This window comes from Anastrepha obliqua, chromosome 3 (assembly GCF_027943255.1).
Source record: "Anastrepha obliqua isolate idAnaObli1 chromosome 3, idAnaObli1_1.0, whole genome shotgun sequence".
Taxonomy (NCBI): domain Eukaryota; kingdom Metazoa; phylum Arthropoda; class Insecta; order Diptera; family Tephritidae; genus Anastrepha; species Anastrepha obliqua.
The window spans coordinates 55230188-55247219 of NC_072894.1; the positions used below are offsets into that span (position 1 = coordinate 55230188).

At 32.8% G+C, this 17032-nt stretch overlaps 1 protein-coding gene across 1 annotated transcript in view; it reads right to left on the reverse strand.

Moving 5' to 3' along the window:
- Positions 1 to 9195: 9195 nt before the first annotated feature.
- Positions 9196 to 17032, reverse strand: part of LOC129241547 (SCY1-like protein 2) — a 101123-nt gene continuing 93286 nt past the window's right edge. The window contains exon 19 of the mRNA XM_054877943.1: positions 9196 to 9277. Coding sequence (XP_054733918.1) covers positions 9251 to 9277 — 27 coding nt within the window. The 3' untranslated portion in view covers positions 9196 to 9250. The remainder of the gene's footprint in view (positions 9278 to 17032) is intronic.

The following is a 17032-nucleotide window of genomic DNA, read 5'->3' on the forward strand; positions in this document are numbered from 1 at the left end:
TAATATCGATCAGTTTTTTTTTCAACCAATGCGACCAATTCATTATAATTCAGGATACTTCGATTCTGGTACAAACTTCCAAAATTCAGTAATCGACGTCGACTTATATTTTAATTGCAAAACTTGATTTTCTTGTATCTCTATTAATTCTAATTCTCCCGATGCTTTTTAGGCCATAATTATATTAGAAATGGAAAACTCACCTTGAATTATGTTAATTTCAAATGGATTCAGAAAAAAAAATCAAGAGACGTAACGAATTCGTAACAAAAATGAAAGGAGAACTCGGGTGCATTTATCGAGAGCCACAGATAATCCTTCTAAGAGTCGCATGTGGCTCACGAGCCACAGGTTGGCTGTACCTGGTCTGTACCAATAAGCCTGAAATGATTACAGAGCTGAAGAGCGAGACCATAGGCGTTTGAAGTGATACATGGGCTGAACTATGACAAAAAGTAATGGAAAGTTTTGATATGCCCAACCTGTGTTGCCAGGGGTGTTATGGTAAGTATGTAACATATATTTTATTTCATACATAAACGTCATGAACTCAAAATTGTGTACATACTTCATTTTTCTTATAAGTGATAGTAAGTTCTCTTATAAAGTTCGAGAAAAAGAAACGCTGGAGTTAAAAAAAAACTTAATCAAATGCATCCAAACAGCCATTAAAGAATTTCTCGGAAGGTGTAAATATAAATGAGTTCTAAAAAATGTACATGTGTGTGTAAGCATATATGTATGTACATATGTAATATATGTATCCATATATATATATATATATATTCTTTTTTTTTGATTATCTGATTTTCCTAGAGTATTGTTATGATCGGTGGTGTGAACTTACATTTAGTATGTAGCCGTAAGCCCACCCATGAGATTTGATTGCATACGCAAAAATGGGGTAACCCTGTAAAAGAATATACTAGAGTATAAATGGATTTGTAAGAATCTCTTTCTATGTTACGAAGTATAAATGTATTAATGTATGTAAGTATATATGTATATATTAAAATTTATCAAGTGTGAATATCGTCAGCTTAATGCAGAAACTTCCCACAGCTACAAATACTCTCACACGTAGGCAGATGGTTTTTTAATTTCAAATTTAACCCTTTCGATCCGAAAAGCCGCTGAGGTAAAGCGAACTTGTTTCACGTGTTCAATCGTTACAATAGGGAAAATAAAAGCATTCCATCAATTCAGGATATGAATCGGGTAAAAAGGGAGGGGGTGGGACATATAATATATGTCCCGTCAGTGATTTTGAATTGGACTTATATGTCCCGATTAGTATTTTATGATCCGGTACCTCATATATAAAAAGTGCAATTGGTTTTATATGAAACTAATTTTATTTGGAATTCAATTAATTGTTTCGGTAAAGAATATAATAGAAAGTAATACAAAAGCAATATATTTAACATAAAAAAGTTTGGTCTTTATTTATGGTACGGAGCGAAGCAATCTTTGCAGAGAGGAATCTGACATTCTTCGCAAATCGTTTTAGTTCTCCTCTCTTTTTTTGTGATCTGCACAGCCTGTGCAACGTCTTCGATTGGGAATTGGAATGGGTAGGTGACCTGCGGCTAGCTTCCTTTATCTTCCTGACGTGCCACTGCGTTGAACAGCTGCTCTTTCCTTCCCTTCAGCAATCACGTGTTCCGTCAGCTCTACCATAAAGTCTATAAGTGGTTTTTGTTTCCGTGAAAGTAGCGAACTGATTACCACAATTTCCTACTGACATCATTAACAATCGGTAAAAAACTTTTTTCCACCATTTATTAGACTTCCGATCCAACTCATATTGCCCTGCAATTTGATCAGCTCAGTCAACTCCTCCCATTATCTGTCTGTAAAATTTTATCATCTACGACAGTCCACGTTAACCTTTTGACCATTTTTTAATTTCTTTTCTGTTATGGAGATTTCAGATGGGTGACAATTGCTTACAACTACTACTTTCTTGGTATCTTGCCATTTAGGATACATTATACCAGTGTTGCTTTCTTGGAAAACGCATTGACCTCTGTTTAGCTTTGTGCTGATGACTGGCAATTTTTTGTGATTCGACATAATAGTTCCTAACGCTGCGTAATTAATAGTCTCTAGAAGATTGACACTTGTGAAGAACCGATCGAAACACAGAGTCACATCCGTTTCTCGAATTGTTGCAGCTTACTGATTTACCACGCGGTCGCCTAGAGTTCCTTCGACATTTCCATCTTCTCTCCCACAATATGTAGATATTAAAATCGTAAGTATAGCCAGTAAGAGCATCACATCTGAGCCACATTTTGATACCACGTTTAGTGCGCTTCAATGGTAAGTATTGTTTCATAGAGAAGCGTCCCTTGAATTTCGTCATGCTTTCATCGATACTTTGGTAAGCACTTTCGTTCCGTGCACTTACAAATCGAGACTTTAGGCACTCAACCATATTTTCCAAAGCAAAGTACATTTTCGATGATAGTAACTGAAATCTATCCCGCGTTATAGCCGATTTTACTGCATCGTTTCCCATAGAATTATGTTTTGACCAATAGTGTCTTACAGATGGCAAATGGTTATATGACATAATTATCATGCAAGCAATAACGATTTTAATTTCTGAAATATCTGTTAGCTTTATATTTTTGTACGCTGGTTTTGAGTTTCGCATTATCTTAATACGTTCGTTCGTGCACTGGGTAATACGCATAAAAAGGCTTTCAGGGGAAAACTTTCATAAATATATTGGAAGGACTATCAGTCCTCTCAAAGCTATGAACAATATCGGGATAAATATCAAATAACGAAAAGAAATACCGCTAAAAATACCATAAACTAGGAAATGGGATAAGCTAAACCCATTTTAGTCTCTTAATTTCCAGGCTAGGCATCCTCGTACATATACCGGGACACATAGGTCCCGTTCGGATCGAAAGGGTTAATATTTAAATAATATTCCAGAATGTTAATCGGATGTATATTAATTAAAATTTACACCAGCCAGTTATTTCCGCATTAAACTAACGATAGGCACGCACCCACACGGTTTCTCGATTTCTTCTACACGCAAATTACTGATTGTCTCTTAGATACACAAAATGTACAAATAGATATACATATATTGACGTAACTTCTTGACTTTATAAATGTACCTTGACGTAATTATAAGTATATATATATTTTAGTTAAATTTTTTATCCAGAAATAGTATTGTTTTGGTGAAATTTCGCTTTTGCTTTGTTAGCTTAAGTTGACAGTTGCCACATATAAATTTTATAGCTAACGATGGTTTTTATTGTTACTTTTTTGGACATTTTTTAGTGCTGTTAAATTGACAGAGTATATGTAAATGAATACATTTCATATAATATTTGTTAAAATAGTACATATATTATAATTTTATGGTTCGATCGCACTTTGAGGTGCCCACAATGCATTCTTAATAATCTTTACAACTTTCCATTTTTTTATTTTACTTTACCTTTGCAATCTCTAACAGCAATAAAATTTCTCTATTTCAACATTATTAATCAAACCTTTCTGTTTGGTTGCTTTTAAAAATATTGTTAAATTTTACAACATTTTTTAGTGTTGTGTGTTTGTAATGTTCAACTTGAAAGTTTCGTATGCATAAAGTAATTTTGTTTCTTTTGTTTTTGGGAGGGTTTTTTAATCTTCTTATTTTTTAAGTAAGTACATTTAATTAGTTTTTTTGCTATCATAATATTTTTTGTTTGTTTTTGTAAATACCAGAAATTTCACATGTCATACAGTCATACATAAAACTAGGAAATATTAACCTACATATATATGTATGTATATTATATTAACTAACTACATATAAGGGTGGGACCTGCCCTGCCTTCAGGAATTAACGCTTTTAGCTCAGTAGTAGTAGTTGTGGTATTTTTGGCGCTAATGCTGTTGATGATGCCTTGAACTTTCGTTCAACAACGTATTTTTTGTAATAAATGGGGTGTACATCTATTTTTCAACTATATTTTGAATTTCCTTCTTTTTGATACTACTTTAGTTCTTAAATAAATGCTTGTATACACCTGCACATACATCTATTTTGACTGTTAACAATCCAATGACTATGCTTTTTGCTTTATATAATCAGTGAAGAGATAGGCATGTACCATAAACATGCGTATTAAATAAGTTTATGCACATTAGAACTGGTAAAATGTTTCCTCTACTTTGTTTCGACCACTGAAATACTCTACGGGCAATTCTGAATGAAAAAGTCCAAGAAGTCGTAGCTCTAAAATGGGTTTTAAGCCTCCTTATTTGATTATTCAACCTCAATAAACTTTGTTTTTTAGAAAATGTTTGAGTTATTTCTGGAGTTTAAGTTGAACGTTGGTTTAACAGACTCATAGCAGAATTTAATAAAAAATATTTTTGTGGTGCGTGCTAATTTGTTACATGTCACTATTATGATTATTTTTTGCAAAGTAAAACCAGTACTCTATAGTTTTTCCGTTTTTTTTTTTTCAGAATATAGTCAGCGTCAAAATAAAGTGTACACCACATGTTGTTAAGATTTGACTATTTATTTATTTATTTTCAAATTCATATTAGTTTTTTTTAAGTACAGTTCAACTACAACAAAAGTTATATAAACTAAAACTTCGAACTTTGTACAAAACTTGTAAAAATTCGGCAAATTTTCATCAGAATTTCAGACTTTTCACTTATAATTAAAATTAAGAAAAATTTTGGTTATCTAGTTTTATAGATCATTCAATTTTGGTGTAATAAAATGCAAGTTTTAAGTACATTCAAAATTACTTTGATTTTTGACAATTTTTTTAGGAAGCGGTCTTGCGCATTTTCTCTATTCGACACAATTTTCTTATAAGGAAAAAACATCCTATACCGTCAGCAGAAAAAATTGTCAAAAATCAACGCAATAGTATATATAGTATACCAAATTTCAATAATCTACAAAACTGCGTACTTGAAATTGTTCTATAAATTCCTAGTAAAAATTGTGAAATTTTGCTGAACATTTGCAGAATTTTTATAAATTTTGTGTTAAGTTCGAAACCTTAGTTTACAGGTATATGGGTTTTATTTTAGTACGAACAATATTTTTATAAACAAATAATTGAAATTATAAAATAAATAAACAAATAGTCAAAACTTAACAATACATGGTGTACACTTTATTTTGAAGCTGACGGTAAATGAAACATTTTTTATGACAAAATAAAATAGTAAAATACCCTCTGAGGATTTAACTCGCTGGAAATAAAATTGAAAGTAGTTTTTTGGCATATATTCTTTATATACACTGGTAAACAAAATAGTAATTTGAAATAAGGCCTCTTCTATTCGCCATTTCCGCACACTCCATGCTCGATTAACTTAACGACAAAATTTGCATTCGAAAGCAACAACAAAGTTATCGAGTAAGATTCGCCGCTAGCGAGTAATGTTGTAGCTCATTAGACTGGTATAACTCACATCTTACAACCACATGTAACTCCTGCGATGCCAATATATGTTAATTTATACCAGTTGCGTAATCTATTCGCCACTTGCTAACGCTTGGCGAAAAGAAGTATTTTAAGTGAAAAAATATTCATAAATTATAAATGAGTGGCATATATAAAACTTTTTACCGAGTAAATAAATACAAAGTTACTGACAAATGTATTCTTGAATTTATGAAAAATTGGATTTTCGGCACAGAATCGAGATTTTGAGGGCTAATTCAAATTCGGAGCATGCAGCTTTTCTATTTGACAAGACCTGAGATTTAAAAGATGTTTGTGTCACACAGTTAAAAATATAATGAACCAATTTTTTTGGAAAATTTTATTACTTTTTTATCATCAAATACTTTTAGGTTTTATATATTTTTTATATTTGAAATAAAATAATTGCAATAAATAATTTGTTTTTTTTTTATATTTGAGTGTAGGGAAAATCGATGTTTTCCATTAAAAGTAGTAAAAGTAACTAAACTTTGCAATGTTACGCTCCCTACCGGAAATCAAAATAGACATAAAAACTGAATTTCTTGTACCCAAAAACCATAAACGTAGATTTTCTCCTAAAAAACTGCAACATAATAAAAATAATTATTAAGGATTATTAACTCAGAATTAAGAAGTGTCGAAATACATTTTAGAGCAATGCTTCCAGGTATGTTTTTGTTCAGTATTCCCAGTAAAATACTTCAATCGCCGAAACAAAGCCGCTTATATTTCTTAAGAACAAATTGACCCGCCGTAATGCATATGTGTCTGAAATAAAACTTTGCACTTCATTGAGTAGATGTGAATGAGATGCAACAGTACTTGATGCCCTAACAGCAGTATAAGAAAATTTTATTCACCTCTAAATTGTAATGAAAGGCCTAGGAAACATCATTTTTAAGGGCTTAAAGGAGACTGGCAGGTAGATACGAGAGGATCTAGACTTTCAAAAGAATTTCGACAGTTATCCCTTTGGGACTGGATTTACATGAAATCATAGGATAACTCTACGATCTCTCAGATATAATAATACATATGTCGTATAGTGAGACCTATTAAGATTATAGTAAATTCATATGAGCTGACCTATGTTACGTCTTGCTACGCGATGTTTGTTATGCTATGCTAAGTAAAGTTATGTTATATTATGATATGTTGTGTTATAATATGCTGTATTCTTTTATGTTCTGTTATGTTATGTTCTGTTATGTTGTGTTGTATGCTGTTACGCTTGTTATGTCAAACGTGAAATTTTAGTAAAACCTTAAAGCAATATCATGTAAACGTGTAATTTCGTCCATTTTAATGAGTAGTTGGAGTTCCCAAGCTTGGCCTTGAGCAATAAGTTTTTAGCCTTTAAAGATGTATGCGCGCCATACTAATTGTATTAAATTTGGAATTTAGCCATTCAAAAATGTTGGCTTAGAAACATTTCAATTGCTTTCTTTTGATTTTCTTGCTTTCAATTGCTTTCTTTAATTTTTTGCTTGACCTGTATATGCATAAGACATTTTTGAAAGTAAATTACTCGCTTAACTGCTTATGTTTGGTATGTTGTGCTAAGTATAGTAATGTTATGCAACGTTGTATTATGTTATTTTAAGTTTTTTTCTACTACTCAACTTTGTCTAGGTCATTGATCATGACAAAACAGTATGTGTGCTTCGAACAAGGAAGAAGTGATGTTAGGTAGATAAGAGTGTTGCAGGAGGTATTTATATGAAAAAAAGGTTAGTCCACGAATATTTCTTGACCAAATAGTTGGCTAAACTATGGGCTAAGCTATCGCGTAGTGTTTTGGAAAAGCTAATAAATGCTTTGGCTACCAAGCGAATATAGATTAGGTGTGGGGAATTCTACATTTAAGTTTTTACGTGATATTTCTGTGTTCTTTTGGGTTTTTTGTGTATTTTCTAAAATACATTTTTAGTTCCAGAAAAATAAGTACTTTTTCATTGATTTATGGTCAAATATATAAAAAATATATGTTATAAGGTACTATAAATAGAAAACTGTGAAGAAAAAAAACTTGAAAATTTAAACATTCTGGTGTTTTTAGAAGAACCAATAGAAAAATATTTGAAAAATAACAGCCTAAGTAAGGTGCAATCTACGTCTGCCCAGTATTAGTAGTAGTCTCTCAATTTATAAGGTACTTTATTTATGTACATGTAGGAGACATAGTAATGCTAGTGCAGTGAAAAGAGGTTGAGAGAGATGGGCAATCCAAAATTAAAATGAGCAATCCATTCAAGTAATAAAATACCGCCAATTCACAATTACGTGCAAATAGACAGTCATGTGCAAATTATGAAGACAAATACTCTTCTACATACTTTACATTTAGTTGTTGTATTGTCATGGTAATTTATAAACGCCATGATGCCAGTTTATTTGCACTTAATTGAGAACTGCGCTATTATTTAGAATAACTAAAACATGTAACACTTCATTGTCAGCGCAGACGGAGAGCTACAAGCCTATTAACAGAGTAGGAGATGGTGTTTTACCGTAAATCTCACCCTTATATTTTTCGAAATATACCTTGGAGTCAACCCGTAATGGGATCGAAAGTGAACACGAGTTGTTTACCCTCTGAATAAGGGGGATGTCACCACCATCGTTAGAGTTCAAGCTGTCCTGTGATTTGGCAAATTTCCTCTACTTTTGCTTCAGAGATTCCATTGTTTTCGGCGGCAGCCGAGAGCATCTGAAACAGAAAAGATTCTCTCCCGGGTGATTTCTCTTCGAAAATTCGCAAAAAAGATTAATAGAAAAACCAATTCAATCAGTAAATTAAGGGGAAACCGCATAGGTATATTTTTGGTAGAAAAGTCACACAAAGGTATTTATGGGCGAATCTACAATTCTGGATATTGATTTATGCATGTAATATTGATAGAACGAAGTTACCACGACAAGTCTACTAAACTTTTTGAAAATTACAAAAAATATTGATAAAAGGCTTTACTTTCGTGACTTCCATTATTTTGTACTGAGCTAAACACTACGTACACCTACTAATTCACCTACTGGATGTATTTGGATGTATTATATGTGTGTATGTGTGCATGTATACTTTTGGGCTTTTTGCCCCAATTCACCTACAATACTTGTTTAATAAAACATCGAGATTCCTTTGTGAACATCAACATATTAAATATGTAAATACATTAATATATTTTGCTGAAAATTTGCTAATGGTTTGTAGTTTGTAATTCGTGTAAATGTTAGTATGTATAAGTAAATACAAAGATTTAAATTGAATTAGATTCCCTTTTTTCTAGTACATTAAATGTAGGTATTAATTTCTAATTTCAGTTTTTAAAATGATTGCATTTGCATACAGGGTATTTGTAATTCACCTTAAATTTCGGAAATATGTAAACTTTTATTTGCTTACTTTGTGTTTAACACAACGTCAACCTCATTTTGATATATGTATGTATGTAAGTTTGTACGTGAGTAAGGTAGGTATTTTAACTAAATATGCTAGTATATAGATAACATTTAAGTTAAGTTTGATAGGTACGAATATACTACCTGACTGAAAATAAATCTAATTTTTTGTTTGTTGGTTTTTCATAGATATTTATATGAATGTGTTTATTTGTTCTTAAAGCGAAAATTGAAACTTGTCGATTTATTTCACAAGCCCCTCTTAGTTCAAGCTGTTATTTGGTGCAGTAGAGAATTTATTTCTGCTAAACATATGCAAGATGAGCTAAAAATGATTTTGATAGTTATGTCGTGTAAAATGTTTTTGCTTAAGTTCGACCGGAGAATAGCTGATACTGAAAAAGATTTAGATTAGCAAGTGAAAAAAGAGAATATTGGTAATTTAGTAGCGTTTTTTTTATTATTGAGAAAATAATTTTAAGAGAAAATAACAGTGGTGGCTTGTAACGTGTATTTGTGTAGGAATTGCAAAATGTGACATATTTAATTCTTTGTGTATTAATAATTATTTGTTATGTAATATGTACTATAAAATGGCCTATAGTAGCGAGTAATGCAGGTAATGCTATACAATTTTAAATAATAATGTCATTTTCTTAAGATGTTCCGGCTCTTGAGAGAACATGTCACGAATGTGGCGAGAGGTGGAATATAGGGCGAACTTGGACAATTTATCAGTGTTAGTATCGGGTTACTCAGTTAGTGCAAATTTGTATAGACCGTATTTGAACAATAACGGGCGTCGAGCTTAGTGGTTAGGACACATGAAATACTTCATAGTACTAGTATCGGTATGGTAGCTGTTCAAAACTTTGGAAGATAGTATAAAATTCTCTATAAATTGTTCTAGAAAGAATTAATAATAATGAAAAAAAAACTAAATCGAAATCAGAAGGGATTAAACAAAGATATGAAAAGAATTTCATTCCGACTCGTCGCTTGTTTTCAGCAAATTTTTCGAAAATTCTTTCCACCGTGAGAATTTGCGGCTCTATAACAGAGGTCGGCAAGTGTTGTTACGAGTGGGGGTGAGCACAGAGTAAGCGCTCTGCCCAGTGAAAAGTAAAAAGAGTAAGCCAGGGCGTCAAAAACCAAATGCGCCAAAAAAGGAAAAGTAAATACTAAATTAAATTAAATACTAAGTAATTTAAATTAATTAAAATTTATACTTTTGGGGCTTTTTCAATCATTTTATTCACATATCCAAATATGTGTGTCTACTGTAGAGTAAGAATTAGGTTTAGAATAATGACTGATTTGAAGAGCGAAAGTATACGGGTGTTGAGTGTACGAGCAGCACGCGCAACCTTTAACGACCCCTGCTCTATAGGTATACAGATGCGCTGCCCCATTGATCTGCTCTTGTGCATCGTACTTCTTAAATACACACTTTCTCTCTCTCTTTTTCTCTCACTAGATTACGACCAAATATTTTTTTGTGTGTTAAATTTCATTTTAGAGTCGTCCAAAGAAATTGCTCTACAAAAAGTGACCTAAAACAATCCTCTTCTCACAATGGTACTAGTAAAATACTCGTAGAGTTATTTGTTTTACCTCGAAAATGTTAAGTCAAAAAGGCGTTTGGTTGTTAACTGTTATTTGTTTTATTTAAAAGGGTACATGGGCGTTCTTTATAATTACTAAAAAAATGCGATCTGGTACAGAGTGATTTAAGGTACAATAAGTAATTTCAGGTTGTTTAAAGATATCGGGCTTTAGGCTACTTTAATCGCATGAATCTTTTTGGCACAATTCGATAGCTTTGAGATTTGTTTTTCGCTTTTCATCGGACTTCATATTGCAAATTATTTTATTATTATTATTTTTTACCAAAGATTTAATTCCATTTGGACTTGCTCAAAATCTCCTTCGAAGTCATATCTTTAAAATATATGCATTTTTTTTCAAATTTAGTATAACATTATCGTCTAGGCTCGCTGAAGGTATTATTGAGAGGAAGTGTTTGAAAGCCAAGGAGTAGCTTTATGTTTAAAGACGAGTAAACGAGTATAAGAGTTTCTACATTTAGTGTTTCAGAAATCATAAGCGTGGGTTTTTTTTAAATAAATCGATTAATTTCAACCTAATGCCACGATATTGTATAATTTTTTAGATTTAACTTCCGAATTTTTTCTTAGAAGCGAAAGCATTATAAAGGGTTTTCCAATAAGAGGTGTTATTCCCGTAAAATATCAATGGTTTCGTTGCTTGTATGGCACTTTGCGTTATCTTGTTGAAAGTAAACGTTATCCAGATCAATACCATCCGATTCCGGCCATAAAAAATCGTTAATCATCTCTCGATAGCGCAATCCATTCACGGTAACTATTGCTTCAGCCTCATTTTCGAAAAAGTAAGGTCCAATGACTCCGTCGGACCATAAACCGCACCAAGCAGTCACACGTTGAGGACAGAGAGGCTTTTCAACAATAACTCTTGGATTTTCTGAGCCCCAGATCCGACAATTTTGCTTGTTAACGAAGCCACCGAGGTGGAAATGGGCCTCATTAGTCAAGATGATGTTTCGATGGAATTCCGGATCATTTTCATGCATTTTAACGACCCAATCAGCAAAGACACGACGTTGTTGATGATCAGCCGGCTTGAGTTCTTGTGTTAACTGGACTTTATAAGCCTTAAGACCCAAATCTTTATGCAAAATACGGTGTAATGACGTTAGTGGAATGCCTAATTCCGAAGAACGACGAGGAATGCCCAAAACTGGATTTTCTTCAACACTTTCGGCTACAACAGCAATATTTCCGATTTTCGACTGTTCTTGAGCGACGTGCACGGGTTTTATTTTTCACATCACTAAATTGTCCCAACAGTTCGAATTTTTTTTACCAATTTCTGTATTGCGGTCCGACAAGGAGCTTCACGATGACCCAAAAATGTTCGAGCTTTACGAACCGTCTCTGCCGAATTTTCACCATTTTTATAGTAAATTTTAATAATTCCAATGCGTTGTTTAAACATGTATCGTTTCATTTTTATTAATGGCGTAGTTTCTACTTGTCAAATATCAAAAAATGACAGCTTCAAAAGTGACATCTACCGAAATAGAGGGCTATTCAAAGTAACACCTGTTATTGGGAAACTCTTTATGTTGCTAACCATTCGTTATCGTTGGTGTAAAAACACGAAGTGAAATTGTATAAATTTCATGTTTTGGCCGATACTAATATATTTTATATTTTAGGAGCATAATTTTTGACTAATGGAGGTAAATTTACATGTTCCAGTCGGGTTAAGTACAGCGTGGTGCAAAACTTATCACCCAGGATTTTTAATCTTTGCAAATAGCGCCGTACATCAACTATATTTGACACTTGTGAACTAGACTTTTGTGGCATGTATTATATTTTTTACAAGATATGTTTGCACACTTTTCTCAGTAACGTATCTTCCGTGTGAAAAAAGAGTTTGGTGTATGTACTTATACATGGTGAACGATATGAAGTGTTACCAACTTCACACTGCTTGCATCTGTAAAACAGCTCATGACATCAACGTCAAAATTCTCAGGAATAAGTTTCGTGATTCATATAAGTATTTGTATAAAATTACATTCATATTTTTGAGGTTAACATAAAAAGTAATTCGGAGAATTTTTACCAATATATTAAATCGATGAAAAAGGCTTCTCTAAGACGTTACTGCTTCCTCTGTTAGTGATACAGCGAACTTATTTGCTGATTTCTTCGCATCTAATTTCGTATCTTATGAAGATCTTGATGAAGAACATTTGGCAGCCATTCGCCAAAACTTCGTGAGGATATTTTTTTCTACTGTTAACTTCAGTTCACTTGTTCTCTCAGATGATGATGTTATTGAGGGATGGTTGAAGATTATGAACTCTTCTCAAGCTGATGCCGATGGTATTTCTGTAATATTGCTTGTGGCTCTATGTTGCAATCTTTGCAAGTAAATTTTAATATTTAAATCCTTAGCTGGAGGAATATTTATCGATGAATTGGAAGCTAACATCAGTCACTCCAATTTAGAAAAGGGCACATATAGCGATAATGCCAATTGTAGTTGTAAGATCTACGTTATCGAAGTTTGTCGTATTTTCAGTTTTTTCTGAAGATTGCTATTGCAGACTTTCAGAGTGGTTTCCAAATTGACTCGATATACACAAACTTCTCTAAAGCATTCGATAAAATCTCCAATACCATTTTAGCAACTAAATTGACATGCCTTGGTTTTCACTTGACTTTCCTTTGACTAGATTCGTCCTTATTTAATAAAGAGGAGTAGCATAGTAGTTATAAATATATGGATTACACGGATTGTATAAAATGGGGTTTGTAACAATCGCTAGATCAAAATGTTAACCGGAATACTGTGTCCCGTATTATTATTAATATGAAGCTAGAAAGTGGCAAAAAAAATCTGCTAAGAACCTTAACGCCTCCAAGAAGATGATTGTGCTTTATCCGGTAGAAAAGTAGTTAAAAATCTAAAATACTAAAATACGATTCAAAGTTCGTTTTCTATGTACATATGTAGGTATGCGTGCAACTTCCTGCCGCTCGACTATCTTCTGTGGGGCTACGTGAAGTTCCGTATTTATAAAAACAAATCACAGCCACCCATACGATTTGATTCATACCAGTTACTTTCTCAGGAACGATAGAGCGCGCAATCAACCAAGAGGTATGCTTACTGTTAATTTTTGAGCAGATACTTGTACGAAAGCACAAAAGTTATAGATGGCTCCCAAGAATAATTGCACCATCCGTGAGAACAGTTCTAGCTTTGATGTAACAATTGAACAAACAATAAAGAGAGTAAATTCGCTCATTAATAATAATAAAAATAAAAATTAATACAACAATAAAATTAAAATTAAAATGCAATTATTACGTTAGCAAATCAGTTTCACTGAGAGCACGATAGCGGTTCGCTAATGTCGCCAGCTCCTGTACTCTCACCACCGTGGATGCTTCCTATTTATTTAATTGTATACGTATGTATGTATGCTATAAACTCAAACTTATATACTGAGTTTCCTATAAAAGTATGCATTGGACACAGATAAACAGTTAAAAGTTAATTAAAATTTGTACTATTTGTTCTATTTGACATACATACATAGATACGTACAAAATAGCACATTAGCTTTGGTTTTTTTTCGCGCATATGTACATAGGTATGTATCCGAAAAAACGCTGATCCGCGATTGCGATAGTAAAAGATATTTATTGTATGTGGACGTGAAAGTATAGATTTTACATATGTTAGTAATGCTGCATATTATTATAAATACAAAAACATGTTCGGATTAAATTTTTAAAAGCCCTTCAAGTTTCAAAAAACTAAATTTTCAGATAGTGGTTCTTAATACTTTTATTCACTCCTTGATAGTAATATTAAGAGAAAACATATATACATATATGCAGCTGATAAAAAAATAAATTGTTTACTTTCAACGTTGTTCTTCTTGCTGTTATAAAAACGTACGAAAATAACGCACAAAAATAGTTGAATTTTCCTTCTATGATAATAATTCGACTACAAATATATAACACTGGTAACAAAATGGACGCTAGAGGCCTAAGTAAGATGTTTTTACAGATCACGCCCACACAAAATTTTTCCTGGATAACAAAAGAGGTGATTTTTGTCACATGGCATAACAGATACGTAAAAAACGTTCACTTTATCCGCAATTATTTCATAAGTGTACATAAGACTGCGCTTAATGCTTCGTGCAAACAAGCTTTAAGCGCAGTTACATATGCGCGTAAAAAACACAGCTATTATTTATTTACTCTAACATGAATTACTACAAAAGACAAAATACATACATAAATACATACACTATGGCAGAGCACATGTGTGCTATTTGGATGGAGGGGAAGAGGCCTATTAGTACGTTGGGTAATGTTAAGAGTCATGCAAAATGGAAGTGAGCAACTACACCAAAAGAGTTTTATATAAATTTAGAAGTACATATAAATACGTATACATATTTACACTTTATATATAGAAATGCATGACTTATGCCTTTATTTTAGGAGAAAATATCCTCAAATTCATAAGAGGAATCAAAAAACTTTACTGAGGTACATCGAGGCAACAGCTTTTACCTGATAGCTGTCATATACGTATGCATGTATGTTGATTTTTTTGAATTTTGACTATTTTTAATTTATTATGTGTTTTAACATATTGCAATTTTCTCAAAATAATTCACATAATATTATAAATTAAGTTTTTATTAGAATTATATTTAATTTTTATTATGAATTATAGCATCAAAATAAATTTGGTTGATAAAAGGTCCTAAGTTAGTATTCAAACCTCTGGGCTACTCTGTGTATTGTACTCGTATGCTTTATTTAGGAAGTGATGTTTAAAGCAATACACCTTAGTATTTAGTAGGTAAAAACTCGTCGTTAGCGAATTGTTCAGTGTTTATGGGAAAACCCCATCGTGAACGTCAAATAAGATATGGAGAATTCAAGTGTAGTTTCCAATTCAGACATGGCTGATAAAATCAATCAAATAGTAATAAACTAATGGACGACCAACAGTTCGTAAGATTACTAAGGATATGCGCATCTCATGCAGGCGCCTTACTTCTCAGGCGACAAAAAGTACATTGTATAATAATTTCAGAACGCGCTTGGTAATATCCAAATAATGACTTTCCACAAGACTTGCATCCACCAAAATAGCAGAAGCAGTAAACTTTTCGAAACATGACAAAGTCTTTTTATTATATACACTGCAAGGGTTAGTTCCTTGTTGGAGAACTTTCGCACTTCAATGATCGAGGGGATTCTTTGCTTATGTTGTGTATGTATTTACGAGTATAATTGGCGCCTGCATGTTTGGTTGGTATATTTGGTGAAGCTTCTCTTCCTATTTGTGGTGTGCGTCTTGATGTTTTTCAACAAAATGGAAGTCCCTGCAGTTTTATATTGCCTCCGAACTGCAGATGGTTTTCTAAGGGGAGATTTTTCATAGCAGAAGTATTATAAGATGACGGCCAGGTGTCATGAGATTTCACATACGTGACTTTAAAGCAAAGGTCGGCAAAACTGACTTTGCAAGTGGCTTGGTCAGCACAGATATCAAAGTCCCTATGAGTCATAGGATTATCAAAGGGGTTATCAAAGAGATCAATGCACTTCTAAATTTCCTTAATGTCTTCAAATCAATTCTCAAAGTCAAAGAAAATAGTTTCCAGTAGTTTCTTTTTCTTCTCAGTAAACAAATTATCCCTTCGCAAACCCTGAATATTATCAAAGTCTCTATGAGAAATATTATAATGCCTACTGGAATTATACTCAGGTGTCTCTTTAATAGATCTGTGGTACAAAGGCACTACATATCACCAAACGCATTTGGAATCATACAATTTTTTCCAATCATTTTTTTTTTTATCTATATATCCAACTATGTTTACTGTGGCATAAGAAATGTTTCTTTGGTATCAGTACAACGACTGATTTTAAGAACGTTAGAATACGTGTGTTGAGTGCAAGACGAATTTCTCTATCATTCTTGTGTTGAGTGTACTGCTCGCACGAGCAAGCTTTTCCGACCTCTGCTTTAAAGCACTTTTCTAGGTTTAAAGAAAGCGGAGAATTTACGCATTATAGTTGAAAGCTATCAATGTCCTTTTGAATTTTAAGTGCATCATCATCGGTTTCGTAATTTTCAAAAATAGTTTTAGGTCGTCGGTATAGAGCAAATATTTTGCGAAGCTAAAGCAGCTACTTATATCATTTATTAACAAAACAAAACAGCAGCGGATCAAGTATGCTCCGTTGGGGAACCCCAGAGGAGACGAAGAGAGGTTCAGAAAAAATGTAGCCGATGCGTGCTAGCTTATAAATTAATAAAGAATGTGAAACTTTGTAGAAAGTTTTTGAGAAATCAGTCTAGATGCTATCAACCTGAAACCCAGCTGAAGGGACTTAATACTCGATCAATACTACCTAATGCGAAAGCGATCTTGTAAGCGTATTGGCCAAAATATTTTCACAAAACTTGCCACATTGTGTGCAGAGATAAATTAAGATAAGTCCAAAGAGTCAGGGAAAGAGAATGCAGGCTAGTGTTGCGCAGTT